Genomic DNA, 20407 nt, shown 5'->3' with positions numbered 1-20407 from the left:
GTGCCTTGTGGCTTGTCACTGAGAGGGACAATGAACCAGCTTAGTCTTATCTGTCCCCTAGATGCATCATAAATTAAATTATTTGTGAGTTAAATACCCAGCCTCTGGATTGATGAACGTATTTGGTGTACAAGATGCCTACTCTAACTGTAGAAAATAAAGCTAGACCAATTACAGCCTCATGAAAAGACTGTCGATGCACGCAGTCAATGTGAGCCACGAGTCTACATCTGTGCTTCATCCCAACAGTTCTTGTGCAGCTGTGAGCTATACAAGTCACAGGTCTCGAATACAGATGCACAAGCCCACCGCACCTGCTCCCGAGGGCTACGACTGTCTCATATTGAGTCATTCAAATTTAATAATGGATGCTATGATTATGTTTTTCAAGCAGTAGATAAGGGGTGTTTCCATTCCTTTCGGATATGAATGAGTGGGCAAATGGTTTTATGGTTTATTTGTATTGCAATGCACAGCTCATGAAAACTTACACTTCAGTTCATCATGCTGTTATTTGTAATTACAGGTGCACAACCAACTACAGAAGTTGCACCATCTACTGGTATTACAGAGGAACCTAAAACGCCTACACCAGAGATCACAGCTATTGTAACAGACTTTACAGAAAGGCCACAGACCGAAACAGACTTTACAGATGGACCACAGACTGTAACAGACTTTACAGATGGACCACAGACTACAGATGGACCACAGACTGTAACAAACTTTACAGATGAACCACAGACTGTAACAGCCTTTACAGATGGACCACAGACTACAGATGGACCACAGACTGTAACAGACTTTACAGATGGACCACAGACTGTAACAGACTTTACAGATGGACCACAGACTGTAACAAACTTTACAGATGAACCACAAACTGTAACAGCCTTTACAGATGGACCACAGACTACAGATGGACCACAGACTGTAACAAACTTTACAGATGAACCACAGACTGTAACAGACTTTACAGATGGACCACAGAGTGTAACAAACTTTACAGATGGACCACAGACTGTAACAGCCTTTACAGATGGACCACAGACTACAGATGGACCACAGACTGTAACAGACTTTACAGATGATCCACAGACTGTAACAAACTTTACAGATGGACCACAGACTGTAACTGCCTTTACAGATGGACCACAGACTGTAACAGACTTTACAGATGGACCACAGACTGTAACAGACTTTACAGATGAACCACAGACTGTAACAGATTTCTTCACTGATGCACCAACAGAGGAACCACAGACTGTAACAGACTACGTCACAGCTATAGTAACAGATACTGAATCAGTCATCACCACAGAAACGACTAATGGGACGGAGCCAGCTGGTAAGTTGTCCATTACACTTACATCTATATGATATCGTAAGTAAAAGTTTATTTATTATTTCATATTTCTTTCCTCAGTCACCGGGCCATGTACAACATGTTCAACACCATCTGTTACAACTACACCTACAACAAGATTTCCAGGGGCAACAGGTAAGGAAAACTCAGCAAATGGAGGCTATTGGGCTAGATGTACAAAAATTCAATTTTGCATTTCTTAAATAGCGACTTCATTGAAATCACAATTTAAGAAATGCAAAATGCAATCTACAAAGCTAGTGGTTTCCTAATAGCAATTCCTACAAAGTAGGAATTGCTGTTAGAAAAGCGCTAATAAGAAATCCCATTGCATATCAGTCAATGGGTCAGTTTTGCATGTCCCAAATAGCAATTTCTTAATAGCAAATTGCTATTTAGGAAATGCAAAACTGAAGATGGCAATGGACAAAAGGCCCACCTTGATGTACCCCAAAAATAGGGGTGCATCTGTAGAGCACACATATGCCCAAGGGGGATGTGTGTGCTGAATTGGGGTGCTTTTCAAAATTGCACCATCGACTTCAAGTCAATGTAAATTGCATCTCCTAAATGCCCAAGTCGATTTAGGAAATGCATGGTACATCAGAATAGGAATCACAAATAGGAAATTCCTATTAGCGATTTCCTATTCTGGGAATCGCAAACTGCGATTTCCGCAGAGTAGAAATCACAAATTAGCAATTCCTTAAAGGGCTTTGTACATAAGAAAAGCCCACTTTGCATTTCTTAACATCCCAAAATAGCAATTGAGGCCATTAGGAAATGCAAACTGGCTTTGTACATCTGGCCCATAGTACGTAATCTTGTAATTTAAGCACAAGTAGCAATTTGCAAGAGATGATACGCTATGTGGTTGACATTTAAAAGCACTAATATAAAAGGCTTCATGAAGTTGTGAAGGTACAGAGTTCCCTATTTTGTGTATTTTTTTTAACATGCACCATTGTCTTTGAATGTCATAAATGATAATGCCCCGCTCTGCCTGGCAGCACCAGAATGTTCCCACTGCTGCTCTAGGACGAGACATGCTGCCTCTCGCTGCTCAAAGCTGCACACTGCCATTTAGTATTCAGTCCTGAGATACCTTTAGTCCTTCACCTAAGGTACAGCTCATCGTGGTCTGGAGGTAGATGGTTCATGGCTGATCGAGGAGTTCCATGGTGCGCTCATGGCAAGAGGCTGCTCCGAGTAGTGGCAGGGAATAATTGGCAGGCGGTTCCCGAAAGACCATGTCCGTCCCTATTTGGGACAGATATTGGGCTGCGGGGAACTGGAGCAGGTAAAGCAAATACTCACTTCAGGCGAAGTTCAACAAAGTTTAAACTTTAATATAAATCTAAAAACGCACTAGGACATCCAAGACATTTCTGTTGTTCAGTTCTTTGGGTTGGGGTCTGATTGGATTGTTTCTGGAGAGACAAGGACAGGAGGCTGAGACACTGTCCCTGCGGGAGGTCCTCCAGATGCAAGGGCCTTGAAGGAGACACCGGGACTCTGGCCGAAGATCAAGCTGTCCTCAAAATGTAGGAACCATCTTTGATTCTTACTGAGGTATAGCAAGACTTTACAGAGCATTTGTTCCACTCCAGCACTGGAGTTTACTTTTGCGAGACATCACTCTCGTCTGTCCTCTATGATAAACAACGCCTAAAGGTCACTCTTCCTGTACTTAGAGCAAAGGATATAGTGGGAAGCAACAGTTGTCTTCAACGTACGCAGCCCTCACCCTCCTCCTCTGCTTGCAAGAAATGATTTCTCTGGACTCGCGATTCTTACTCTTTACATATATCCTGTAGGATGCCCCTGTGAAGTTAGAATGTGTTCCACCATCTGTGTATACAAAATTGATGTAGTCATAAAGTTTTATGCAGATCTTCTTCTGACCCTAGTAAAGGTGTTAATGTTACTTATGCAAAATATATGCATCGATGGTGCCATTCTGTGGCTCTGTGACTGTGGTTGAATTTTGAAGACATGAAGGAGACTCCCATGGATTCACACATAATTAGGATGTCTGTTAAATGCATTTGTTTGAAGAAAGACTTACATTGACCATAAGACTTTAGGGGCCTGATTACAACTTTGGAGGAGGTGTTAATCCGTCCCAAATGTGACGGATATACCACCAGCCGTATTACGAGTTCCATAGGATATAATGGACTTGTAATACGGCTGGTGGTATATCCGTCACTTTACCGTCACTTTTGGGACGGATTAACACCTCTTCCAAAGTTATAATCAGGCCCTAGGTTTATTCATTGCTGAACCTGCAAATATTGCGACCTTATATGTATACACAATGGCCTTTAATTTTACGAAATACGTTTGTGAATGGATGATTCGAAAGGGGGATGCATGTATCTCAAAAACAGAATGTATTTAATACTAGTAATGACTACAGCAGCGCCGGACTACCCTTCGAAACATGCTGTAACTATTGCTTATGGTTGCCCTCCGTTTTATGAAGTTCCGTCAAATTCTGAAAGAGGATATGACATCATTGGAAGACAGGAAATGAAGGATGAAGTTATATCATGGCAGGCAAAGACATATTTTCATCTACGTTCTTACATCGCAGATAGCAAATGGTTACATTGCTCCTTTTTTGCTGTCAGATGAACTTCCTCTGCTCATCTTATATTTCAGGGGTTGGTTTGGGAAGGTACAGAAAGAGCACCCCCAGAGAATGCCTGGAAGCAACAAACAGTCTACGACTGAAGAAGGCAGTTACGAAAAAAATAGATTTCTCTAAAAAAGCGTTGGAAATGCCTGTGATTTGATGATGTATTCATAATTTGGCTTGATTGATTTTTCTATTACTTTTTAGTGGTGGGAATTATATTTCACTTCCCATTGAAGAGCTCTTTGTGCCAGCTCTAAGTATTTAAGGCAGGGGTTTCCAACCTTTCCTGTAGCAAGAGCTACTACTGATCAGTGAAAATCATTGTGACCTACTGAAGGCCAATCAGCTTGCGCATTGTCATCAGACACCCCCAAACCCATCTTCATTGACTTTAAGCCTAATGTCCGTAGAGCCAGATGCTATGGTTTGAATGAAATTCTTTGACTAGGGGCGGTATGCCATGTCTGCTATGTGTGTCAGTGAGAGCGCGGTCTGAGGGGATGTATGAATATGTATGCATATGAATGGGATATGGGTGTAGGGGGAACTGAAAGCCTGTGTCGGATGTACTTGTGGCACAGGACATACCTTTCCCCATATGGGGCACCATTACATGTGTAACACAAGCACACAACTTTTTTATTTTAAATGGGAGACCTTTAAAGTGTAAAACAAGTTCATAATGTAGAACATTTTTCTGCACTTTAAATTTCTCCCATTTATTAAAATGACTGTATTGTTAAGTTATAAAGATGGTCCAGTGTTCTTCTGGTCCCTGTGAGCAAGAAACCTGCTGTTTGTAAATGTAACACTTTGAAAAAAATGAGAAAATTTAAATGTTTAGTGAACTTAATCATAAGGTAACTTTTCACTTTAATATTCTCTGATTTAAAAGCATTCATAAACATTATTTTGTTCTCATGCTCCCATACTGAGATGACAAAGACTTTTTTAAAGGAGTTAAATACCTCAGTGCTTCAGTTCTTCACCTCCGTGCCCCGGGTCATATATCTGACTCCAGTACTGCTCCTCATCAGGCCCTGCTAACTGCAGCCTGATGAAAATAATGCAACATAAACACAACTTCCCTTAGTTTTAAAAGGAAACATGTGACCCTGTGCTTATTTAAAAATGAACTCCAGGCTGTGAGCTACTCTGAAGGGGTCTGAGAGTTACTGGTAGCTCTCGAGTGACTGGGCGGAGTCACCTGCTTTAAGTACATTAAAAGATGGCAGCCCACCACTGTATTAGCAGATAGTGCACGAAGGTGTGTCAGTGGCGAAGGAGCGCTTTCTGAAAAAACAAAGTGGGCGGAGCGAGAATGGGTGAGACAAGGGAGAACAAGTCCCTAGTTCACTGCAGTGGCTACGGGTGCACCATGAGGAGTGGAAGCATGCAACTCGTCCAATGCTTCCCAGGTCGAGCAAAAACAGGCCTAGCTGGGAAATCCATAGACTCAGGGCTAGGGAACTTAGATGGTCAATGAAGTCATTGAATGATGAGTGGGGGTGGACCGAAGGTGACTTCAAGTATGATTGGGTACAATAGTTCTCTGACAGAAAGCTGAAGATGAATCTAAGTGACACCTAAAAATGAATGAAAATCCCTCCAGGGTTGTTTCAGTCGTAGAACCTAGCCACATTGTCCTCACCATGCAAGAGGTGAACTGCTGTAATGACCCAAAATGTGTTCAGTTTGACTGATATTGATAAATGTTCTCGCCCCCAGAATCCACCTGCAGTGTGCACAGTGACCCCCACTACTTCACGTTTGATCATCAGTCGCACACCTTCATGGGCACCTGCACGTACACACTATCAAAGCTGTGCGAAGTGAACAGTACCCTCCCATCGTTCAACGTTGAAGCAGCCAATGAGCACAGAGGGGGAAATACGCGCGTGTCCTACGTGAAGTCTGTGACAGTGGACGTGTACGGCTACAGGATCACTCTGGAAAAGAAAAAAGTTGTGAAGGTGAGTCTCGTGCAACCTGCCTCTGAATTGTGAAAATGACACAAAAGCATAATTTGATGCTGACAAGTTGTGCTCCTTTAGTGAACACCAACACACAAGCTCCAAGGGCTCTAAAAGGCATGGTTGACAAAAGTGAATGTTATGCCATCCTATTCATTTTTTCCAAGCTCACTAAATAGTGAATAAAGTGTTAATGTGGTGTATGTATGCATTTGTGTGGATGTTTACAAACACTTAACCCTCCTGAGCTTCCAGGAGTTTTAATTTTTAAAATGATGTTTTTATTAGCATTGGATGAGCAAGTTATGGCCATCAGCCAGTGGCGGCGCGTCTGCTTGTATGTAGATGTTAACTAAAAATAACCCTTGAAATGCACTCCGTAAAGACATCAACTCAAACAAAATGAACAGGTCTCTATGATAGCACACTTCACGCACAGCGGCTATTTACAATGATAGTTCCACCTCTGAGTTTTCTGTTGGGCACTATACTTAAAGGGCACTAAGTGGCTGCCTTTTATTTTACTTACTGAATTTAAAAGTCAGACAAATGCATGTTTTTAGCATAAAAAATAATTTTCAAGTTGGAAAAAGTTTTGCAGACAGGATTGATATGTCAAGGCCTGGTTAGACTGCCATGGGTCACATAATGGAACAGCTCATTCCATTGTCTTCACATACTTCATACTAGTATGGGTGAGATTATCATACTTCCCTTCCTTCATACTGTCATGCACTGTAGGATCTCACAGTTCATGCTATCATTTAACACAGGCCACTGCATCACCCAGTCCCCTCTCCATACCTGCATGCACTCAGGTGTGGGGACAGTTATGCAGCAGGGGTGACTAACGTATGATGAGAAAGCAGGAATTATGCAGCATAATGAGTCACATTTTGTAATAGTATTAATTTGTTGCTATTTTTACACATATGTAGCCTGAGGTTACACCACACAGTAGTAGTTTAATACCAAAATACAGCAATAAGTAACTAAAGGTGACAAATCTTTGAGAATGGCCATCCCCTGCGCAGTAACACTTGTCCCTGCATTTTTAGTAACTTTTGATCCACTGAACTGTAAACAAACTTTTTTTGGCTAAAATCTGGAAATTTTAAAGAAGATGGTCGATTATGTGGCAAATCTAGAATTGTGAAGTAAATGCCATAGCTGCAGAACCTCATAATTTTAAGCGACCTTCAGATACCACATCATTTAACAGTCCATCTATTATACTAGCATGTACCACACCCTCTCACAGCCCACACACCATAATAGTACTGACCATGTGATCTCGGAGCCCATCCCCCATACTTCTATCCACCACACATCTCACAGTCTATCTTCCATACTTTCCTGCACCACATCTTCTCTCAGCATATCCTCCTTCCTAGCACTGAACACGTCAACCTTTCATCAGTGGCATCATCTCACAGCCCACACCCAGCTCACGATTTATGCACATGTGGTTAGCATCTTTTAATCATGCCTGTTCATACAAGCATGTACAACCGCTCATGCTTAAGAACATCTCACAGCTTTACAACAACATGTACCACAAACCCTCAGAAGCCATTGTTTGTACAGACATGTACCACATGATCTTACAGTGCGTGCTTGATTCCACCAGGAATTACAATCTCCATCCTTCATACTAGCATGTACTCTCCCCGCCCCTCCCTTCCATGAGTACTCACCTCTTCTTCATGGCTTGCCAGAATGACTCTGTATCCACCTCTCTATTTAAAGGAGTATTGTGATCATGGTCCTCCACCATAATGACCACTAAGGGTGATATTTGTGATTGCAAATTTATAATATGCAAGAAAATGTAAAAAGTACTCATTTCAGAATGCATTTGTTTTGTTGGAAGTGAGGAGGTTCTTAGCTCTCTTGATATTGTCTTGTCTGAGTTTGTTGATAGTTGCAGATGGTTAACAATCTCTTCATCCTATTTATCCAGTTCAATGGATTAGGTCAGGTGCTGCCTCACAAAATCTCTCCCGGCATCGACTTCAGTTTCAGTGGTCAATATGTCGTGCTCTCCACCGACTTTGGGCTCAGAGTGAAGTTTGATGGCAAGCAGCGAGCTGAAGTGACTCTGCCGGGCACATTCCAGGGCAGGGTGTGTGGGATGTGTGGCAACTACAATGGGCAGAAAGCAGATGATTTCCTCAACCCAGATGGAGTGATGGAACCAAACTCCGCCAGCTTGGGCAACAGCTGGCAGGTGTACAATGATTCCAGGTAGGGCATGCTCCAGACCATCAAGTAAAAGGTCCAAGACAATAAATCTGAGTTCTTACTGTTGTAATCCACTGCTTGTCACCTTAACACTGAGTGCAAAATCTGACAAATTACAAACTTTTAAATCCTGGCTGAATTATTTTACTTTATACCTGGCTTGCGATGGCTTTACCTGTTTCACCAGTCTCATGTACTAAAACAACCATAGTCAGAACATATGCCTCATACATAGTGGAACTTGGCGTCAACTCTCTTCGTCCATTGATAGGTATTTCTGTCATTCACTTTCTCCTGCTCACCACAGCCTTGGTGATGGGTAATGCCAGTGTACTTTAGCCATTGCCCCCAGGTCAATGAAGCTTACAAAATATATTACAAGACTATCGGATTTCAACATCTGGACTCAGTCTTCTCCTGGTGGCCCTTCACCAAAGCACCTGTTTTGGGTGTCAGACATGTCTATTAAACGCATTACCACACTTTAATAGATGATGACCCATGCCAAGAAATGCGCGACAGAGTTGTAGGGTGTACAGTATTTTTCAATCGAATTTGCAATCACTCTGAGTACAACACCCTCGTTTGTTTCCTCTCAGCTGTTCCCCAGATCCCGGACACACGCCAAACTGCACCGAGGAGGAGAAGCAAATCATCGCAAGTAAAAACTATTGTGGGAAGATCATGGACGTCGATGGCCCATTCCAGCACTGTCACTCCGTGATAGATCCACTCGACTACTTCACATCTTGCACCTCAGACCTGTGTGAACTTGGGTTCAACAGTGAGGCGCACTGCGATAACCTGCAGTCCTACGCGGATGCTTGTCAAGCAGCAGGGGCCACCGTTGAACCTTGGCGCAACGCATCCTTCTGTCGTACGTAAACCAAGATGTGTTATTCTTCAAAATGCAAAGAGGCGCGTTGTGACTGCTCCTAAAAAACTACGCTAGGATCTATTGTGTGAAGTATCATTGTGGCCTAATTTACAGAATTAAGGGCAGTCAGGGTTGATGGTCCTCTAAAATACATTCCCTCAGAGTGCCCTTCCTGTTCCAAAGGAAAATCCCATCCCTTCAGAGTGGGGTTCTGAATGCTGCATCTTCGCCAAGGCGAACTTATGTTAGGAACACTCAAGCATCCTTCTCTGGCATCTATGTTCTTACTCTAAGAGTAGAGGGAAGATTGTTTTGATAATGTCTTGGTAACAGATTCTTTTAGATAACAGTATCCAGAATTTAAATTCTGCCCTTCAAATTTCATTGGCAAAGACACATGCAAAAAAAAATATTTTCCCATAAAATTACTTCTACCAAAAGCAGATTTGTCTAAAGGTATTTTTCCACGCAACCTATACTTATAAAATTTTTATCAATATTTGTAAACCGTTTGGCAAGTTCAAAATGTTTGCAAACCATAAAAAATGAAGTTAATAATTTTTCACAACTCCCCTTCTTCCCATCCCTGAAGCAGTCTCCTCTATTTGTAATCCTTTTTCACATCCAAAGAGGATGGAGCACATTCTATGATCTGTTCAGTTATATTTTCAAGTTTAAAAAGCAAAGTAGAATACTTAAGTTTAATAATAACTATTGTGTTAGTGTTTTTGACTTTTTGATTTTGAAACCTGTGATAAGATAAAATTAGCTACTGTACTGTAGGAAGTTGGCTCTGTATGTGCTATTTCAAAGTAAGGAATAGCATGCACAGAGTCCAAGGGTTCCCCTTAGAGGTAAGATAGTGGCAAAAAGAGATAATACTAATGCTCTATTTTGTGGTAGTGTGGTCGAGCAATAGGCTTATCAAAGGAGTAGTGTTAAGCATTTGTTGTACATACACACAGGCAATAAATGAGGAACACACACTCAGAGACAAATCCAGCCAATAGGTTTTGTTATAGAAAAATATCGTTTCTTAGTTTATTTTAAGAACCACAGGTTCAAATTCTACATGTAATATCTCATTTGAAAGGTATTGCAGGTAAGTACTTTAGGAACTTTGAATAATTACAGTAGCATATAAACTTTTCACATAAAACACAAATAACTGTTTTAAAAGTGGACACTGCAATTTTCACAGTTCCTGGGGGAGGTAAAGTATTGTTATTTTTAACAGGTAAGTAAGTCACTTACAGGTCTCAGTTTTGGGTCCAAGGTAGCCCACCGTTGGGGGTTCAGAGCAACCCCAAAGTTACCACACCAGCAGCTCAGGGCCAGTCAGGTGCAGAGGTCAAAGAGGTGCCCAAAACACATAGGCTCCAATGGAGAGAAGGGGGTGCCCCGGTTCCAGTCTGCCAGCAGGTAAGTACCCGTGTCTTCGGAGGGCAGACCAGGGGGGTTTTGTAGGGCACCGGGGGGGACACAAGTCAGCACAGAAAGTACACCCTCAGCAGCGTGGGGGCGGCCGGGTGCAGTGTGCAAACACGCGTCGGGTTTCCAATAGTTTCCTATGGGAGACCAAGGGGTCTCTTCAGCGGTGCAGGCAGGCAAGGGGGGGGCTCCTCGGGGTAGCCACCACCTTAGCACGGGAGAGGGCCTCCTGGGGGTCACTCCTGCACAGAAGTTCCGTTCCTTCAGGTGCTGGGGGCTGCGGGTGCAGGGTCTTTTCCAGCCGTCGGGAAATTAGGATCAGGCAGTCGCGGTCAGGGGGAGCCTCGGGATTCCCTCTGCAGGCGTCGCTATGGGGGCTCAGGGGGGACAACTTTGGTTACTCACGGTCTCGGAGTCGCCAGAGGTTCCTCCCTGAGTTGTTTGTTCTACACCAGTCGAGTCGGGGTCGCCGGGTGCAGTGTTGCAAGTCTCACGCTTCTTGCGGGGATTTGCAGGGGTCTTTAAATCTGCTTCTTGAAACAAAGTTGCAGTTCTTTTGGAGCAGTGCCGCTGTCCTCGGGAGTTTCTTGTCTTTTCTTGAAGCAGGGCAGTCCTCTGAGGATTCAGGGGTCGCTGGTCCTTAGGAAAGCGTCGCTGGAGCAGGTTTCTTTTGGAAGGCAGGAGACAGGCCGGTAGGACTGGGGACAAAGCAGTTGGTGTCTTCTTTCTTCTTTCTGCAGGGGTTTTCAGCTCAGCAGTCCTCTTCTTCAGGTAAGTTGCAGGAATCTAAATTCTTAGGTTCAGGGAAGCCCTTAAATACTAAATTTAAGGGCGTGTTTAGGTCTGGGGGGTTAGTAGCCAATGGCTACTAGCCCTGAGGGTGGGTACACCGTCTTTGTGCCTCCTCCCAAGGGGAGGGGGGCACATCGCTAATCCTATTGGGGGAATCCTCCATCTGCAAGATGGAGGATTTCTAAAAGTTAGAGTCACTTCAGCTCAGGACACCTTAGGGGCTGTCCTGACTGGCCAGTGACTCCTCCTTGTTGTTCTCATTATTTTCTCCGGCCTTGCCGCCAAAAGTGGGGGCCGTGGCCGGAGGGGGCGGGCAACTCCACTATCTGGAGTGTCCTGCGGTGCTGGAACAAAGGGGTGAGCCTTTGAGGCTCACCGCCAGGTGTTACAGCTCCTGCCTGGGGGAGGTGTTAGCATCTCCACCCAGTGCAGGCTTTGTTACTGGCCTCAGAGTAACAAAGGCACTCTCCCCATGGGGCCAGCAACATGTCTCTAGTGTGGCAGGCTGCTGGAACAAGTCAGCCTACACAGATAGTTGGATACAGTTTCAGGGGGCACCTCTAAGGTGCCCTCTGGGGTGTGTTTCACAATAAAATGTACACTGGCATCAGTGTGCATTTATTGTGATGAGAAGTTTGATACCAAACTTCCCAGTTTTCAGTGTAGCCATTATGGTGCTGTGGAGTTCGTGTTTGACCAACTCCCAGACCATATACTCTTATGGCTACCCTGCACTTACAATGTCTAAGGTTTGGCTTAGACACTGTAGGGGCACAGTGCTCATGCACTGGTGCCCTCACCTATGGTATAGTGCACCCTGCCTTAGGGCTGTAAGGCCTGCTAGAGGGGTGACTTACCTATACTACATAGGCAGTGAGAGGCTGGCATGGCACCCTGAGGGGAGTGCCATGTCGACTTACTCATTTTGTTCTCACTAGCACTCACAAGCTGGTAAGCATTGTGTCTGTGCTGAGTGAGGGGTCTCCAGGGTGGCATAAGACATGCTGCAGCCCTTAGAGACCTTCCTTGGCATCAGGGCCCTTGGTACCAGGGGTACCAGTTACAAGGGACTTATCTGGATGCCAGGGTGTGCCAATTGTGGATACAAAAGTACAGGTTAGGGAAAGAACACTGGTGCTGGGGCCTGGTTAGCAGGCCTCAGCACACTTTCAATTCAAGACATAGCATCAGCAAAGGCAAAAAGTCAGTGGGTAACCATGCCAAGGAGGCATTTCCTTACACAACCCCCCCCAAACGAAAGAGGATGAGACTAACCTTTCCCAAGAGAGTCTTCATTTTCTAAGTGGATGAACCTGGAAAGGCCATCTGCATTGGCATGGGCAGTCCCAGGTCTCTGTTCCACTATAAAGTCCATTCCCTGTAGGGAGATGGACCACCTCAACAGTTTTGGATTTTCACCTTTCATTTGCATCAGCCATCTGAGAGGTCTGTGGTCAGTTTAAACTACAAAGTGAGTACCAAAGAGGTATGGTCTCAGCTTTTTCAGGGACCAAACCACAGCAAAGGCCTCCCTCTCAATGGCACTCCAACGCTGCTCCCTGGGGAGTAACCTCCTGCTAATGAAAGCAACAGGCTGGTCAAGGCCATCATCATTTGTTTGGGACAAAACTGCCCCTATCCCATGTTCAGAGGCATCTGTTTGCACAATGAATTGCTTGGAGTAATCTGGAGCTTTTAGAACTGGTGCTGTGCACATTGCTTGTTTCAGGGTGTCAAAGGCCTGTTGGCATTCTACAGTCCAGTTTACTTTCTTGGGCATTTTCTTGGAGGTCAATTCTGTGAGGGCTGTCACTATTGATCCATATCCCTTCACAAACCTCCTATAGTACCCAGTCAAGCCAAGGAATGCCCTGACTTGAGTCTGGGTTTTTGGAGCTGCCCAGTCCAGAATAGTCTGGATCTTAGGCTGGAGTGGCTGATCTTGGCCTCCACCTACAAGGTGTCCCAAGTAAACCACAGTTCCCTGCCCTATCTGGCATTTGGATGCCTTGATAGAGAGGCCTGCAGATTGCAGAGCCTCCAAAACCTTCTCCAGGTGGACCAGGTGATCCTGCCAGGTGGAGCTAAAGACAGCAATATCATCAAGATAAGCTGCACTAAAGGATTCCAACCCAGCAAGGACTTGATTCACCAACCTTTGGAAGGTGGCAGGGGCATTCTTTAAACCAAAGGGCATAACAGTGAACTGATAATGCCCATCAGGTGTGGAGAATGCTGTTTTCTCTTTTGCTCCAGGTGCCATTTTGATTTGCCAGTACCCTGCTGTTAAGTCAAAGGTACTTAAGAATTTGGCAGCACCTAATTTGTCAATCAGCTCGTCAGCTCTAGGTATGGGATGGGCATCTGTCTTGGTGACAGAATTAAGACCTCTGTAGTCCACACAAAACCTCATCTCTCTCTTTCCATCTTTGGTGTGAGGTTTGGGGACTAAGACCACTGGGCTAGCCCAGGGGCTGTCAGAGTGCTCAATTACTCCCAACTCCAGCATCTTGTGGACTTCCACTTTGATGCTTTCCTTAACTTGATCAGACTGTCTGAAGATTTTGTTTTTGACAGGCATGCTGTCTCCTGTGTCCACATCATGGGTACACAGGTGTGTCTGACCAGGGGTTAAGGAGAAGAGCTCAGCAAACTGTTGCAGGACCTTCCTACAATCAGATTGCTGTTGGCCAGAGAGGGTGTCTGAATAGATCACTCCATCCACTGAGCCATCTTTAGGGTTTGATAAGAGGAGATCAGGGAGAGGTTCACTCTTAGCTTCCTGGTCCTCATCTGTTACCATCAACAGATTCACATCAGCCCTATCATGGAAGAGTTTTAGGCGGTGTACATGGATCACCCTCTTGGGGCTCCTGCTTGTGCCTAGGTCCACCAGGTAGGTGACCTGACTCTTCTTTTCTAGAATTGGGTAAGGGCCACTCCATCTGTCCTGAAGTGCCCTGGGAGCCACAGGCTCCAAAACCCAGACTTTTTGCCCTGTTTGGAATTCAACCATTGCAGCCTTTTGGTCATACCAAAACTTCTGGAGCTGTTGGCTGGCCTCAAGGTTTTTACTTGCCTTTTCCATGTACTCTGCCATTCTTGAGCGAAGGCCAAGTACATAGTCCACTATGTCTTGTTTAGGCTCATGAAGAGGTCTCTCCCAGCCTTCGTTAACAAGAGCAAGTGGTCCCCTTACAGGGTTGCCAAACAGAAGTTCAAAGGGTGAGAACCCTACTCCCTTCTGAGGCACCTCTCTGTAAGCGAAAAGCAGACATGGCAAGAGGACATCCCATCTCCTTTTGAGTTTTTCTGGGAGCCCCATGATCATGCCCTTTAATGTCTTGTTGAATCTCTCAACAAGGCCATTAGTTTGTGGATGATATGGTGTAGTGAATTTATAAGTCACTCCACACTCATTCCACATGTGTTTTAGGTATGCTGACATGAAGTTGGTACCTCTGTCAGACACCACCTCCTTAGGGAAGCCCACTCTGGTAAAGATACCAATGAGGGCCTTGGCTACTGCAGGGGCAGTAGTCGACCTAAGGGGAATAGCTTCAGGATACCTAGTAGCATGATCCACTACTACTAGGATGTACATGTTTCCTGAGGCTGTGGGAGGTTCTAGTGGACCAACTATGTCCACACCCACTCTTTCAAAGGGGACCCCCACCACTGGAAGTAGAATGAGGGGGGCCTTTGGATGTCCACCTGTCTTACCACTGGCTTGACAGGTGGGACAGGAGATGCAAAACTCCTTAACCTTCTGGGACATATTGGGCCAGTAGAAGTGGTTGACTAACCTCTCCCACGTCTTGGTTTGTCCCAAATGCCCAGCAAGGGGAATATCATGGGCTAAGGTCAGAATAAACTCTCTGAAACCCTGAGGCACTACCACTCTTCTAGTGGCACCAGGTTTGGGATCTCTTGCCTCAGTGTACAGGAGTCCATCTTCCCAATAGACCCTATGTGTTCCATTTTTCTTGCCTTTGGACCCTTCAGCAGCTTGCTGCCTAAGGCCTTCAAGAGAGGGACAGGTTTCTTGCCCCTTACACAACTCTTCCCTTGAGGGTCCCCCTGGGCCCAAGAGCTCAACCTGATAAGGCTCCAGCTCCATAGGCTCAGTTCCCTCAGAGGGCAGAACATCTTCCTGAGAAGAGAGGTTCTCTTTTTCTTGTTGTGTTGCAGCTGGTTTCCCAGCTGACTTTCCTTTTCTCTTGGTAGGCTGGGCCTTTCTTCCAGACTCCAGCTCTACTTTGTCACCCTATGCCTTGCACTGTGCCCTTGTCTTGACAAACACCAGTTCAGGGATACCCAGCATGGCTGCATGGGTTTTCAGTTCTACCTCAGCCCATGCTGAGGACTCCCGGTCATTTCCAAGCAAACAGTCTACTGGGATATTTGAGGAGACCACCACCTGTTTCAGGCCAGTGACCCCTCCCCACTCTAAAGTTACCATAGCCATGGGATGTACTTTAGTTTGATTGTCAGCATTGGTGACTGGATAAGTTTGTCCAGTCAGGTATTGGCCAGGGAAACCAGTTTCTCTGTCACCATAGTGACACTGGCACCTGCATCCCTCAGGCCCTCTACACTTGTCCCATTAATTAAGAGCTGCTGCCTGTATTTTTGCATGTTAGGGGGCCAGGCAGCCAGTGTGGCTAAATCCACCCCACCCTCAGAGACTAATGTAGCTTCAGTGTGACACCTGATTTGCTCTGGCACACTGTTGATCCCACTTGGAGACTAGCCATTCCAGTGTTAGCTGGAGTGGAGTTTGAAGTGGTATTTTTCTTGGGACAGGCCTTGTCTCCAGTTTGGTGTCCAGACTGACTACAGCTACGACACCAGGCCTTTTTGGGATCAAAGTTTTTACCCTTGTACCCAGAATGGTTTGTGAAGAGGCTCTGGGCCCACCCTCCTGTGCAGGTTTTTGGGGGCCTGTAGAAGACTCTTTACTATTTTTGTTTTTGGCTGTCTCACCACCCTTCCCCTGGGGAGGTTTTGTGACCCCTTTCTCTTGGTCACCCCCTGTGGAAGTTTTGGACACCCTAGTCTTGACCCAATGGTCCGCCTTCTTTCCCAATTCTTGGGGAGAAATTGGTCCTAGGTCCACCAGATGCTGATGCAGTTTATCATTGAAACAATTACTTAACAGGTGTTCTTTCTCAAATAAATTGTACAGCCCATCATAATCACTTACACCACTGCCTTGAATCCAACCATCTAGTGTTTTTACTGGGTAGTCTACAAAGTCAACCCAGGTCTGGCTCGAGGATTTTTAAGCACCCCTGAATCTAATCCTATACTCCTCAGTGGAGAATCCAAAGCCCTCAACCAGGGTACCCTTCATGAGGTCATAAGATTCTGCATCTTTTCCAGAGAGTGTGAGGAGTCTATCCCTACACTTTCCAGTGAACATTTCCCAAAGGAGAGCACCCCAGTGAGATTTGTTCACTTTTCTGGTTACACAAGCCCTCTCAAAAGCTGTGAACCATTTGGTGATGTCATCACCATCTTCATATTGTGTTACAATCCCTTTAGGGATTTTCAACATGTCAGGAGAATCTCTGACCCTATTTATGTTGCTGCCACCATTGATGGGTCTAAGGCCCATCTCTTGTCTTTCCCTTTCTATGGCTAGGATCTGTCTTTCCAAAGCCAATCTTTTGGCCATCCTGGCTAACTGGATGTCCTCTTCACTGGAGTTATCCTCAGTGATTTCAGAGAGGTTGGTCCCTCCTGTGAGGGAACCAGCATCTCTGACTATTATTTTTGGAGTCAGGGCTTTAGAGGCCCTGTTCTCCCTAGATAGGACTGGTGGGGGGGAATCACCCTCCAAGTCACTATCATCATCCTCTGTGTTGCCATCCTCAGAGGGGTTGGCTCTTTCAAACTCTGCCAACAGCTCCTGGAGCTGTAGTTTGGAAGGTATGGAGCCCATTGCTATTTTCTTTAGTTTACAGAGTGACCTTAGCTCTCTCATCTGGAGATGGAGGTAAGGTGTGGTGTCGAGTTCCACCACATTCACGTCTGTGCTAGACATTATGCTTCTAAAAGTTGGAATACTTTTTAAGAATCTAAAACTAGTTCTAGAATCTATTTCAAACTTTTACCAAACTTTTAAACTCTAAAAGAAATGCTAACAGGGACTAACACAAGGCCCTAGCAGGACTTTAAAGAATTTAGAAAAATTTCAAATTGCAAAAATCAATTTCTAATGACAATTTTTGGAATTTGTTGTGTGATCAGGTATTGGCTGAGTAGTCCAGCAAATGCAAAGTCTTGTACCCCACCGCTGATCCACCAATGTATGAAGTTGGCTCTGTATGTGCTATTTCAAAGTAAGGAATAGCATGCACAGAGTCCAAGGGTTCCCCTTAGAGGTAAGATAGTGGCAAAAAGAGATAATACTAATGCTCTATTTTGTGGTAGTGTGGCCGAGCAGTAGGCTTATCAAAGGAGTAGTGTTAAGCATTTGTTGTACATACACACAGGCAATACATGAGGAACACACCCTCAGAGACAAATCCAGCCAATAGGTTTTGTTATAAAAAATATATTTTCTTAGTTTATTTTAAGAATCACAGGTTCAAATTCTACATGTAATATCTCATTTGAAAGGTATTGCAGGTAAGTACTTTAGGAACGTTGAATAATTACAGTAGCATATATACATTTCACATAAAACACAAATAGCTGTTTTAAAAGTGGACACTGAAATTTTCACAGTTCCTTGGGGAGGGTAAAGTATTGTTATTTTTAACAGGTAAGTAAGTCACTTACAGGTCTCAGTTTTGGGTCCAAGGTAGCCCACCGTTGGTGGTTCAGAGCAACCCCAAAGTTACCACACCAGCAGCTCAGGGCCGGTCAGGTGCAGAGGTCAAAGAGGTGCCCAAAACACATAGGCTGCAATGGAGAGAAGGGGGTGCCCCGGTTCCAGTCTGCCAGCAGGTAAGTACCCGCGTCTTCAGAGGGCAGACCAGGGGGATTTTGTAGGGCACCGGGGGGGACACAAGTCAGCACAGAAAGTACACCCTCAGCAGCGCGGGGCGGCCGGGTGCAGTGTGCAAACACGCGTCGGGTTTCCAATAGTTTCCTATGGGAGACCAAGGGGTCTCTTCAGCGGTGCAGGCAGGCAAGGGGGGGGCTCCTCGGGGTAGCCACCACCTTAGCAAGGGAGAGGGCCTCCTGGGGGTCACTCCTGCACAGAAGTTCCGTTCCTTCAGGTGCCGGGGCTGTGGGTGCAGGGTCTTTTCCAGCCGTCGGGAAATTAGGATCAGGCAGTCGCGGTCAGGGGGAGCCTCGGGATTCCCTCTGCAGGCGTGGCTGTGGGGGCTCAGGGGGGACAACTTTGGTTACTCACGGTCTCGGAGTCGCCGGAGGGTCCTCCCTGAGTTGTTTGTTCTACACCAGTCGAGTCGGGGTCGCCGGGTGCAGTGTTGCAAGTCTCACGCTTCTTGCGGGGATTTGCAGGGGTCTTTAAATCTGCTTCTTGAAACAAAGTTGCAGTTCTTTTGGAGCAGTGCCGCTGTCCTCGGGAGTTTCTTGTCTTTTCTTGAAGCAGGGCAGTCCTCTGAGGATTCAGGGGTCGCTGGTCCTTAGGAAAACGTCGCTGGAGCAGGTTTCTTTTGGAAGGCAGGAGACAGGCCGGTAGGACTGGGGCCAAAGCAGTTGGTGTCTTCTTTCTTCTTTCTGCAGGGGTTTTCAGCTCAGTAGTCCTCTTCTTCAGGTAAGTTGCAGGAATCTAAATTCTTAGGTTCAGGGAAGCCCTTAAATACTAAATTTAAGGGCGTGTTTAGGTCTGGGGGGTTAGTAGCCAATGGCTACTAGCCCTGAGGGTGGGTACACCGTCTTTGTGCCTCCTCTCAAGGGGAGGGGGGCACATCCCTAATCCTATTGGGGGAATCCTCCATCTGCAAGATGGAGGATTTCTAAAAGTTAGAGTCACTTCAGCTCAGGGCACCTTAGGGGCTGTCCTGACTGGCCAGTGACTCCTCCTTGTTGTTCTCATTATTTTCTCCGGCCTTGCCGCCAAAAGTGGGGGCCGTGGCCGGAGGGGGCGGGCAACTCCACTAGCTGGAGTGTCCTGCGGTGCTGGAACAAAGGGGTGAGCCTTTGAGGCTCACCGCCAGGTGTTACAGCTCCTGCCTGGGGGAGGTGTTAGCATCTCCACCCAGTGCAGGCTTTGTTACTTGCCTCAGAGTGACAAAGGCACTCTCCCCATGGGGCCAGCAACATGTCTCTAGTGTGGCAGGCTGCTGGAACCAGTCAGCCTACACAGATAGTTGGTTACAGTTTCAGGGGGCACCTCTAAGGTGCCCTCTGGGGTGTGTTTCACAATAAAATGTACACTGGCATCAGTGTGCATTTATTGTGCTGAGAAGTTTGATACCAAACTTCCCAGTTTTCAGTGTAGCCATTATGGTGCTGTGGAGTTCGTGTTTGACCAACTCCCAGACCATATACTCTTATGGCTACCCTGCACTTACAATGTCTAAGGTTTGGCTTAGACACTGTAGGGGCACAGTGCTCATGCACTGGTGCCCTCACCTATGGTATAGTGCACCCTGCCTTAGGGCTGTAAGGCCTGGTAGAGGGGTGACTTACCTATACTACATAGGCAGTGAGAGGCTGGCATGGCACCCTGAGGGGAGTGCCATGTCGACTTACTCATTTTGTTCTCACTAGCACCCACTAGCTGGTAAGCATTGTGTCTGTGCTGAGTGAGGGGTCTCCAGGGTGGCATAAGACATGCTGCAGCCCTTAGAGACCTTCCTTGGCATCAGGGCCCTTGGTACCAGGGGTACCAGTTACAAAGGACTTATCTGGATGCCAGGGTGTGCCAATTGTGGATACAAAAGTACAGGTTAGGGAAAGAACACTGGTGCTGGGGCCTGGTTAGCAGGCCTCAGCACACTTTCAATTCAAGACATAGCATCAGCAAAGTAAAAAAATCAGGGGGTAACCATGCCAAGGAGGCATTTCCTTACATGTACCCATTGTTCATTCGTTAGGGCAACATTCGTAGGTCGGTTTCTGAAGTTGACGGCTGCCTGTGTCCAGGACTGCAGTGA

The 20407-nt window shown here is 45.8% G+C and overlaps 1 protein-coding gene across 1 annotated transcript in view; it reads left to right on the top strand.

The window, feature by feature from the left end:
• LOC138265212 (IgGFc-binding protein-like) overlaps positions 1-20407 on the top strand; it is a 224947-nt gene that overhangs the window by 33040 nt on the left and 171500 nt on the right. The window contains exons 6-10 of the mRNA XM_069212764.1: positions 527-1348; positions 1427-1501; positions 5739-5983; positions 7947-8230; positions 8827-9104. Coding sequence (XP_069068865.1) covers positions 527-1348; positions 1427-1501; positions 5739-5983; positions 7947-8230; positions 8827-9104 — 1704 coding nt within the window. The remainder of the gene's footprint in view (positions 1-526; positions 1349-1426; positions 1502-5738; positions 5984-7946; positions 8231-8826; positions 9105-20407) is intronic.

The sequence above is a fragment of the Pleurodeles waltl genome, chromosome 11, assembly GCF_031143425.1.
Source record: "Pleurodeles waltl isolate 20211129_DDA chromosome 11, aPleWal1.hap1.20221129, whole genome shotgun sequence".
NCBI classification, from domain to species: Eukaryota; Metazoa; Chordata; class Amphibia; order Caudata; family Salamandridae; genus Pleurodeles; species Pleurodeles waltl.
The sequence above is the reverse complement of the archived record's forward strand: the minus strand, read 5'-3'. Positions and strand labels throughout refer to the sequence as shown.